This window comes from Danio rerio, chromosome 23, assembly GCF_049306965.1.
Source record: "Danio rerio strain Tuebingen ecotype United States chromosome 23, GRCz12tu, whole genome shotgun sequence".
In the NCBI taxonomy this organism is placed as follows: domain Eukaryota; kingdom Metazoa; phylum Chordata; class Actinopteri; order Cypriniformes; family Danionidae; genus Danio; species Danio rerio.
The window spans coordinates 24,849,249-24,861,273 of NC_133198.1; the positions used below are offsets into that span (position 1 = coordinate 24,849,249).

Consider the following 12,025-nt stretch of genomic DNA (forward strand, 5'->3'; position numbering starts at 1 on the left):
ATAATTATTTGCTGTCATATAGCAAAGATAAAAGAAATCAGTTATTAGAAATGAGTTAAAGAAAAAAAAAGAAGAAAACACTTCAGCTACAAAAGTCCTTCAGTCAAGAGCAGTGAGGGATTTTTTCATTTTGTTGTTTGATCAATAATAAAAACAGGCGGCAGCAGTAATATTGTCACTGTCACTTTAAGAATAGTGCGGCTCTGATATGATTTCTCTTTCACATGTCTTTTGATTCTCAACTTGTTTGTTTGTTTATTACACAAACTAGGGTTAATATGAATAATCACTAAACACCGCGCTCTGACACAAATGTGTATGTATTTCACGCAAAAGTTACAGAAACAGCACAGGCTTTTAGTCATTTTTATGTGTTAACTGAGCTTTGCAGAGCAACAAATGTTTACAACTGGAAAGATTTTGATGCAATTATCGTTTATCTCGATTAATGGATTTTCATTATCGTTAGAAGCCAAAATCGAAATCGAAACCAGATTTTTGATTAATCGCACAACCCAAAGAGGAAGTGTAACTGTCGATGTCTGTGTGAGAGCCACATGTGGCCTGGGAAGCAAACATACTCCAGTCTGTGTGTTGAAACCTGTCCTGGAGTGTGGAGTCCACCTCCTCTGGCCACGCTTTGATGGTCCTTGCTGATGGCTTCACGCGGTTGATGAGGGGTGAGTACTGCTATTGGTATTAGTCAGAACGGTCACAGTTAAGAATACACAAGTTAGTGAAGAGTTTAACCATAATAGACTAAACGTTTTTCCATTTTTGTACCGAAATATGATTTGACTAAAACCATAAAATACGGTTTACTTTATATTTGTTACTTGTTATTTGTTTATTAAAACTTTATGCATGATTCAACTGAATCACCCCAATCAATATAAAAATAATTAATTCTTTCCAAATTCAAATTTCCAAAGTTTCATCTGGTGAAACTGTATACTGTATATATTGCAAAATATTATTCATTCATTCATTTTTCTTTGGCTTAGTTTCTATTTCAGAGGTCGCCACACAGTAGAATGAACCGCCAGTTATTCCAGCATATGTTTTTTGTAACTGCAACCCATAAAGTCTCTTTTAAACACACACACTATGGACAGTTAAGTTTATTGACCTATACCGCATGTCTTTGGACTGGGGGAAACTGGAGCACCCAAAGGAAACCTACGCAAACATGGGGAGAACATGCAAACTCCACACAGAAATGCCAAGTGGTCCAGCGGCAACTCAAACTAATAACCTTCATGCTGTGAGGCAACAGTGCTAACCACTGAGCCACCGTGCCACCATGTGGCAAAATATATTGCAGAAAAATAAGATATCGCAATCTTAGATTTTGCCAATATCATGCAACCCTAACGTCATATAGTTCACTCAGAATTTTTAATAATCATGATTACAATATTGATATTTTTTCTACATAACTAAGCAGAACTACAATGCAATATAATTTTGAATCAATCAAGAGACACTTTTTTTATGATTTTACCTCAATGGAGAAAAATAAACATACTTTATAACTAGTTATGCACAATATATTGGCTGGCATATCGGATTCGGTATTGACTGATTAATGTTTATTTTTTAATTTAAGTTTAAAATAAACTGCAGCTTAATTTTTATAATAAAATCTACTTTCAGCTCTGCCAAAATGTCATTATTAAATCATCAGTACAAGCCTGCGTATAACACCTCTTATAGACATGTCATCTGAAATTGCAGTAAATTTAATACACATATTTCCAATTAGCCTGAGTTGCCTGCTTTGTTGCTGAGGAAACATTAATCAGTGTTTAAAATAGCAGCGCTGTCTATTTTTATTTTATTTTATTTCATTTTAAAAGAAATTATGATTTTCTTGATCCTTTGATGAATAAAAATTTATTTAAAAAAAGAAATTATTTGTATTATTAAACATTAAAGACATTAAAGACATTCAAACAGCCAAATACCAATACGGTTAAGTACAAGTGCAACGTTCTTGCTGAAACTAAAAATAATTTTGTTAACAGTAGTGAATACTCAAACAATCAATGATAGTAAATCAAAATCTGCTCAAATATAAATGGAGAGAAGAGACTACATTCATATATTACTAATGAGAAAGACATTCACTTAAAAATAATCCAGTCCATAAATACTCACTAAATGCAAATACAGTCTGAATGACTAATGTAAGAGGAGGTGGAAGTCAGAGGAAGCATCCAGAGAATGTGTGACTATACAGACATGTTCCATTGAGGTGACGGCAACCATAAAAGTCTTGTCTATAATCAGGACAACCAATAAACGTATGAAATTAAACCAAACATTTACCCTAGTGTTTTTAGAAAATCATAGATTCAAAATCCAGGATAGTGGAAAAGTAGGTCATGAGCTTTTTGAAGTTCAATATTTTATGTCAGCTCTCGCCGGAATAAATGCGCTTCTGCTATGACAACAAAACCAATGTGTATTGACTGCTTTTGACTTCTGTTTCTAGGATAGTAGGATTATGCAATTTCGGTTTATAACCTGGTGTGTCCATTCATAATCATTGCTTCTTGCTTTGGGATGCTCAATGACTGGGAAATGAGGGAGAGAAAACATAATGAATCGTAATCAAAATGATATGCATAGCTTCCCGAGGCAAATTGTGTCCATTTAGAAAGATGACATATACATAAATCGATTTTCAAATCAAGTAACAAATCTGGAACCTGGTTAAAGCGATTCCAAATGGTTCCAGTTGACAAGGTTTTGACTGAAGACTGACGATCACTCAACAACAATCCATTGGCAAATCAAATTCTCTATGGATATCAGAGTCAATTAGCAGCTTCGGGCTACAGAAACAAATTAACTTTTCATCTGATTTTTAATCACTTTGAATAGAGATTCTTTAGCTCAGGGATCTCTCTTCTCTTTTCATTAAACTCACTTCAGAATGTAAAGCTTCTGGGTCAATGACTATAATTTATATCCATCTTTTTCTAAAAAAAAAAAAAAAAATCAGTTCAACACAATACATTAGACACCTGTGAGTAGAGCGTTTGATCCATATCAGGTTGCAAAACTACATTCCACTTAAGCCTGGATAATAGATAGTAGAAAATATGGTACTTTCAGTAGCGAAATAAACATCTCACCAGTTTCTGTGGCATATAGATCAATGCTTAATGTACCATATGATCTAATATGTCTTCATAACAAACAATAATCCTCAATGGTACCAAATGCTCAAATATATCTTCATCAGGCACGCAACAGCACAACAATGCAGAATGAAGCCACATGCTCTAATAAATCTTTACCAGATATGTACAAGGGAGACAACTGGCCTTAATTTATCAATGTTAGCTTACTATGAAGATCTATAGCAAAGTGCATAACATCAAACTTTTTTTTAAATAGAAAGAAAAAAAAAGAGTTTGGTGTGCATTTGAAAAAAATTAGTTAGTTTTAATTATGTTAATACATGTTATGTTAATACATTTTCTAATATATCAGGACAGTTGTCTAGTGCTGTTTAATGATTAATCGTGACTGATTGTCTACAAAATAAACCTTTTAATTACATGATATATGTGCATGCCATGTGCTATGTAAATGTATTATGAATGCATAATTAAATATTTTTTGTTGCTTGGTCAAACTAGGGATGCAACAATAAACTGATTTCACTATTAACCATGATTCATATCATCACCATTAATTAATCAAAAAGGCTTCTTAACACTGCGTTTCTGCATGGAACAAAACTGCTGCAACTAAACAAAGTTATGCCAACTGTGCGCTAGTTTAAAGAGGAAATAAAGCACTCAGTCAAATTTACATTATTTTGCATATTGGATTCCACTGTAATGAAAATATATTAATCAAACTCAATTAATTTAACCATTCAGGAGAAAACAGCATGTTTAACTATAGATTTTAGTCCTAGGGCACCGCCATCTTGGAATGTCGCTGTGTCTCACATCACGGGGTTGGTTCCATTCCCTCCACTGAACAGATACAATGGAAGTAATGTACTAAACACGGAGACTGGAAAGCCCAATTTAACCCAATGTATGAAGTTGTGGACATGGAGCTCGTGCAAATATAAGCATCAGACGTGTGTCTAATAAAAAAGTATATATATTCAATCTATTATTTTATTTTTTCCCCTTTTAATTACCGATTATTTTATGTGCTTTGCTCCACTCTCTGTATTACGCTGTCTGACTGCCTGTATGGGTTTTAACCATGGTAGTAACGTACTAAACACAGAGACTGGACAGCCTAATTTAACCCAATGCATGAAGTTGTGGACGTGCATCGCAGAGCTGGTGCAAATAAAACAAAAACAAGCATTTAAGTGTCTTAAGTTGTGTATTTTTCTTATTTTAATACCTTTGGTTTGATGCGCTTTGGTCCACTTTTTCACGCTGCTCCAGCGCTGCCTGATGGGGGGATTTACATTCAGACTAATGCAAAAATTAAAATCATACATGACTTTTTCAAGTCGATCAACTCGATCTCTCAACATGTATAAAAGATAAAACCATGTGAAAAACCGGGCCGATCTTAGTTTGGTTTGAACACGAGCAGAGGTGAGGGGCTGTAGCAGTTAAAAGTGAAAGTACAGTACCTGCCTCCGAAACATAACTATATGTTTTGTCAGTTATGTGTAAAAATTTGCATGAGTTCAGTCATACAAAAGTGTATGATTTAAAAAATTAGGCATGGCAGCAAACCCCACCCTTTAACCCAACCGAAATTGGGGATGAGCAAATAATACTAAATTGTACAAATGAAATTGTACATATTCATGAGAATTAGCCACTAAATCAAAATGTTACACATAGCCGTGAGATTGTGTTGGTTGTACAAATTAAAATGATTATCACAATTATATTATTAAACTTTAGATTTTGTCTTGTGCTATGCACTGCCAGTGTCCACCCTAGCCATATTCACATTCTCTAACATAAAGATTCAAAAGAAATCCTTTTTATTGTTCTAAGCTTAATTTGTTGAATAGTTTTTTTTACTTTTGAATGAAAATAAAATGCTCTCAATTTCTCAAAATGTTTAATAAGATGTTTTTGAGTTCATTTCTAAAATTTAATTGTTCAAAATTCAACTGTAGTCAGCATCTCATGTTTCAAATTCGCATGTTGAAATTCAGAACTAAAATAAATATTAAATCAGTAAAAAAACTGAACGACGGCAACTTTAAACTCTTTTCTGCTTCCTCTCACTGACCACTAAACCTTGCCTGCGCTCTCCATTTAAAAAGCGGACCATGCCTGCCCACGTTCGTGTGCTAGTTAGAGAAATATGCTCCTCCATAACAGCTGACACTTTGACATTTTGTTAGATGTGATTCTGAGTGTTTACACACAAAAAGTTGTTTTGTACCCTCAACTCTGCACTCAAAAATAGCCTGAATTTAAATCAATATGACGGCGCCCGTCAAACCGGCTAATAATTAACATTAAGAGGACAATCCATTACACCTCATTTTATTCGAAATGATCGCTCAACAAGACAGAGAGACAGATGGATAATTAAATTGTCAAGCAGATGGCAAGTCCCTCTTGGATACCTGATAATTTCACCATTTTGACCCCCCTCACAAGCCTGTGGACAAAATCTTGTCATTTCGCGAAGGGCCATATGGAAACTCCCAGCTTCCCATCAGCCATAAATTCATTGATTCGGAGACAGTTTGTTCTGTCTGTCACTGTGAAAAGCTGACGGGCCACAGAGCCGACTGTGTCTGACATGACTGAAATTGGTCAGGTTTGCCATGCTTATGTAAAGCCTCGGAAAAAAGATGTCACAGATGCCAGAGGCAGGTTTTGCTCCTAATAAAGAAAGACGCAGGAGTGCAGCGGGAACTGAGGTCTGCATGACACACACACGTCATAGCATCAAACCCAGGTGCTTTCTGGGATACATGGCTGCTGTTTTTGGGGATGGGATTAAAAATGTTGCCTACATTGCAATGGTTATGACTAGACTCAGGAAGTCTAAATAAACTCTTCATAGATTAATGGCAGAGCATCCACAATAAATAAGATGAATATTCTTATTTTCAAAATTGTGATCATGTCATTTATATATTTATTTAATCACAGTGTCATGTGGCTTAAAAACAAGACATTTTCAAGATAGCTGTTTAAAAATTGTATAATTACATTTAATATGTTTAAACATTCAATAATAGCTAAGTGTTATATAAGTGTTTTATTATAATAAATGTCAAAATACCTGTTTTTTTCATTAACTCACTTTTTTTTTTTTTTTTTTTACAGTTTTATACTTTTATTATATTTACAAAAACTATTTTTTCCCAATTGTAAAATGTGTAACATAACTGTCATTAAATTTGTAGGGAGCTGTGTTATTTTAGTATCACTGCATGTGATACTTTGAGAGTTCTTAGTAAAATTTAATAAGCTGTTATTTTAATATTTTATTAAAAAAAACGTACATTTTACCTACATCTACACTGCAGGTAACATGTATTGTGTATAAGTGTATTATTATTATAAAACATTTATTTATTCACTTGCAAACATTTTATTTACAATATACACATTCAAACATACACATTTTTTATATATAGAGCAGTGTTTATTTTCACTGACAAATGTTGATTTAGCTTATATTAATTGGCATATTTTTTAAATGTTAACATGAGTTGATTTTCTTTGTTGCTTTTATTTTTTTTATCTAGTTTTCATTTATAATTTTAATTTCATTTTTTTGTATTTATTATACACTACATGACAAAAGCCTTGTTTGATTCCAGTTGTAAGAGCAATAAATAATAACTGGACTCCTACTTGATTGTTTGGAAAAGTGTCAGAAAGTAGATTTTTCTGATGAACTGCATCCCAATCATCATCACACATACTGCAGAAGATCTATTGGAACCCGCATGGACCCAAGATTCTTACAGAAATCAGTCAACTTTGGTGAAAGAAAAAAATTATGGTTTGGGGTTACGTTCAGTATGGGGTCGTGTGAGAGAGCTGCAGGGTGGATGGCACCATCAACAGCCTGATGTATATTTGTGCTGCTCATTACATTACAATCCACAGGAGAGGGTACGTTCCTCAGCAGTATAGCACTTTTTCTCTCTTCAGCCTTTATATCAAAGCTCCTGAAAGCAAAGAAAGTCAAGGCGCTCCACAATTGGCCATTATTGAGCATGTATGGGGTAGGATGATGGAGGAGTCATTGAAGATGAATCCAAAGAATCTTGATGAACTCTGGAGGTCCTGCCAGAATGCTCTTTGCCATTGTCATTGCAGAGATGCATAGATGCAGTCCTCCAAGCTCATGGGAGTGATACACAATCTTAAATCTTTTTCCACTGCACCATGACTTTATATTCTATACTGTGCATTATTTCTGTTAAGTGACAAGAATCTTGTCTAAGCAAAGTCAGACCTAACTGTCCTAATTAAATAATTAAAAATCAAGGCATGATCATATTTTATTTTGGTAAAATAAGCGTAACCTAGGGTGGCGCGGTGGCGCAGTGGGTAGTACTGTCGCCTCATAGCAAGAAGGTCACTGGTTCAAGCCTCGGCTGGGTCAGTTGGCATTTCTGTGTGGAGTTTGCATGTTCTCCCAGTGTTCGCGAAGGTTTCCTCCAGGTGCTCCGGTTTCCTTGACAGTCCAAAAACATGTGCCATACTGTAGGTGAAATGGGTAAGCTAAATTGACCATAGGGTATGTTTGTAAAAAATAGTGTTTGTGTGTTTCCCAGTGATGGGTTGCAGCTAGAAGGTCATCCGCTGCATAAAAAATATGCTGGATAAGTTGACGATTCGTTCCCCTAAATAATAAAGGAACTAAGCTGAAAAGAAAAGAAAAGAATGAAGCAGAATCTAGAGGTCTCTGCCTTTCATATAAGCCACTGCTGATACCAACTGATCCACTAGAAGTAAAATTAGTTTGTCAGGTACTGTACTACCTTTTTGAATTTAGTCAGGTAGTGTATGTTTACATTAATAAAAAGGAAAAATTATCAATAACAAAAAAAATGAAATGCAAGTATTGTGTAAGTTATATTTATTTTGTTTTAAGCAATAAATTTATTTTTAATAGTCACATGATCAACTGACATATTATAACCTGCCTGCACTGATATATGGTTCAGATTTGCTACATTCTGTGAAAAATACAAAGAGTGTACATATTTCTAACACAACAAACAGCCTCTAATGCATTGCTACTATAATTTATGCGCACTACTTTCTCTATAAAAGCTTAGGGGGTCGGCTTTTACAGCACAGTCCTGTCATTACAGCTCGCAACATGATTGACAGAACAAAACAGAACAGGAGCTTAAGTGGCAGTCCAGCCATGTATTTTCTTCACATTACAGCAAATCATTTACTCGCCGCCCCTGGCCAAACGAAGAACCCAGCGAACAAAATTGAAACAGGATGGATTCATTAGATTAGCCAAAGCGAGGTCTAATTCACACAGACATCCGCACTCACTTGAGGAAATATCCATGTCCTTATATTCGCAGTGGAAGCCATCCGTGTCTCAATGCTGTAAACAATTATTTCTCTCCTAAGATCTGTATCTGCTCTGAGGTGTGATAAATGAGCTCTTACTCCTCACATCCATCAGGCAGACCAAACAAACAGAAAATGGACGATGGGCTTTTCAGGCCATGGCTAAGCTTCATTTAAGCATTGTTTATAGTGCATCACTCTAAACAGATGGTTTATCATCAGAATAGAACACCAGACAGAGCAAAACTCTTATTTAAAGGTCCACAGAGAAGTTTCTATACAAACAGTACAGTGAAAGTATGCATGAATGCAAAATAAAAATTATTTATTGGCTTTGGATCCATAAAAATCTTTTCATTCCACAAAAAAAAAGTTCTTGGAGGTGAAAAAAAAGATTTTTTAGATTACTAAAATGTTCACACAAAGAAAACTTTTAAACCTTCCCATTTCACATGATGCTCTTAATAGGGGAAGTTTTTTTCAGGGGTTTTAGCAATTTCAAATGTCGCAAACACTTTTAATAATGTTTCAAAACCATTTTTTTAAATATTTTTTTCTATGTGATTGCTGAATTCCAGAAACAATAAAACTAATTTTGAAAAATCTAAGTTTAAAACAAAAGTTAAAGCTAACATTCTTCAGTAACGTTAACAGAATATAATGCTATGAATATGGTCTCTATTAGTGTTTGAAAACATTAGCCCAAAACCTTACACATAATTATTGCATAATAATAAAGTTAAAATGGAATACTCTCTAATCCCTATTTGAAAAATGTAAAGAGAACGTAAAGAAAACGTAAAATGAAAAACATGAAGAACAATTTTAATCATTTACAGATCTTTTTTAATATATGTAAATGGTTTTGGTGAATTAAAAGTTTCTTCATGAAGTCATCAATGCCAATGTACAGATTGTATTTATAGGAGTAAACCCAAAAATAGGATCATCCTTGTATCCCAAAAATGTACTTGTAATGTACACCACTCCTAATATGTAAAAGACAATTAGTTTCTTGTGTAAAGTCCTATTTTATTCAATTCAATGTGGAAGTGTGCACGTTTTTGTGATTGTTTTAGAACTTCCAAATCAGTTGCCTATGAGAGAAATGACTAGGAATAATAAACAGCAGAAAATGGTCAAACCACTTGCTCCAGAGACAAGTGTTTGCAAGATTTTACAGACAAAATTGAATAATATAAAAAAAATATATCAGTTTGCAACATTAAGCAGCAAATTAACCTGGTTTTAATGTCTAAAAATGAATGGAACTGAATGAAACCTGAAGTCTCAAGCCAAAAAGATTCTAATGGCTGCCCCTGTTTATATGCAGTGAATAAGGTGAATACTGTGGAAAAATTAATTGTAGAATTTCTTCCAAAATATAATTTAGAAAATTACATTTCTATTAAGTTACATTTTTTCAACCCAGGGTAGATTTATTTTAATTTATTTACACATTTATTATTTATCTAATAAATATTTTTATTATGTATTGTATTTATTTGTGTTGATGTAAATTCAATTTACAATTATTATAATTATAAGGTCTGAAAATTAATTAATAAGAATGTATTTTATTACAATAAGGTAGTTATTTATTTATCGTAATACAATATTTATTTTATGAATTACATTATTTTTATTTACATTAAAATTTCCACAGACCCCATAGTACTTCTTTGCAGTGCCCAATATAAACCCCAGTATAAAATTCCAGTTTTATATTATCACAACATTCTTTACTAGACATGGCATGATAACCGGTTTCGACGTTTACCACGATTTTGAAAAGTCAAGGTTTTAAAACTCTTATACAGTTCCTAAGGTATGTGAAAGTTTTTTATGTTTTTTTATGTGTTGTAAAGAAATGTGTTTTTGAAACTAATGAAGAGTACAGAAGTCAACAATTTATTAAAATTATTTAGCCTGACATTTTTACAGCTCCAAAATGTTAAAAATGTTTCCTAAAATAAAATATATCGTGTTTAATTGGAAAAAAGTTGTTGTTTTTACACAGATATTTAAAAAGAACAACATTTAGAGCAGTAAAAACAATACTGCGAACCCATGATATTTTTATCCAAGGTTATCCTACAGTTAGAAACTTATACCGGCCCATGTCTGTTCTTCACACTAAATTAATAGATTTAATTATATCGCTATGGGAAAACATGAAAACTGTTAATCATGAACACGCATAGCAAAGAATAAGATGACGGCATTACCAATAAAATCATGCTTAAAAGAAATAAGTAAATATTGCCATGTTTGCCCTCTCATTTCTTGTAGCAACAGGTCCATCACCTCAACGATGACCAACTCTAGTATGTAATGGGAACTTCTAGAGCCACTCTGATTCATCCTATATACAGTATAATGAAGTAATTGACTTATAAATTCTCAGAGGATGTTATTTTTTAACTTATATTAAAAGCAATAAGAATTAATTATCTTGGAGTTTAAAAAATGATTAAGTCTCTTGAATGATGAGGTGCAGATGCAGATCTACAGCTGAGGATTTGAGACAATGGCCCACGTGTAATAACAGACCGTTAGATGATAGACAAAAAAATGTACCATGAAAGTATTTTAAGATTATTTAAAAAAATATTGTATTATTCAAAGTTATTCTACAGCCTTCAAAATCTAACTAGACACCTATTTGCAATGGCAATTGCCATATAAAATACCCCCACTGACGTCTATGCACTTGGGAGGTCACTGGGTTTATGTCTATGTTTTAACTCAACTGTACTGAAGATGTACCATTCTGTGAGACAGAAAGAGACGTGATAATGCTGCTTGAACAGACATCATTTTTTACACCCATGTGCAAATCAGTGTCTTGCTTTCTTCTGTGGAACACAAAAGATAATAGCATAAGCCTCAGTCACCATTCACTTTCATTGTGGAAAAAGTGCAATAAAGGTGAATGGAACTGACTGGCTAACATCTTTTGTGTTACACAGAAAAAAATCCATACATCTTTGGAATATATTCTAAATAAATAGAGACAGAATTTTTATTTTTACATTAACATTTAAACTTTTGCTATAAATGAACATTGTTGTGCTGATTGTATAGACAACGTTTAACCAAGGGAAACCATATCAACTCATTTTTATCCACAGACAGTTGCAGTGCACCTGTTTTCGGTCCACTTTAATGGAAACGAAAGCCTTTAACTTAAAATAATATGACGGGACTGTACAACAATATTATTCGCGGCTTTTACATATATTCATCATCCTGTTTTGATTTATATCATCATTGACACGAAGCGGTAAAAGTACAGTAACAGACATTTGAAAACACGCACGCTTGACACAGACACATGCTCTTACCTTCAACAGCCCACACAAGCCGTATTATCCACAACAAACGAATTATATCCATAATTGCCGTAAATTTAGGCATTTGACTGTAAAGACCCAGAATATTCATTGAAAACTTGTCCGGCGGGCCATCTGTGAACACACTATGATCACAAGCACTCGAAT

General features: G+C 33.6%; 1 protein-coding gene across 2 annotated transcripts in view; it reads right to left on the minus strand.

The window, feature by feature from the left end:
* ephb2a (eph receptor B2a) overlaps window positions 1-12,025 on the minus strand; it is a 141,015-nt gene extending 128,990 nt beyond the window's left edge. For both annotated transcript variants that reach the window (XM_021469950.3, XM_021469949.3), the window contains exon 1: window positions 11,870-12,025. In XM_021469950.3, the coding sequence (XP_021325625.1) occupies window positions 11,870-11,969 (100 nt within the window). In that variant the 5' untranslated portion in view covers window positions 11,970-12,025. The remainder of the gene's footprint in view (window positions 1-11,869) is intronic.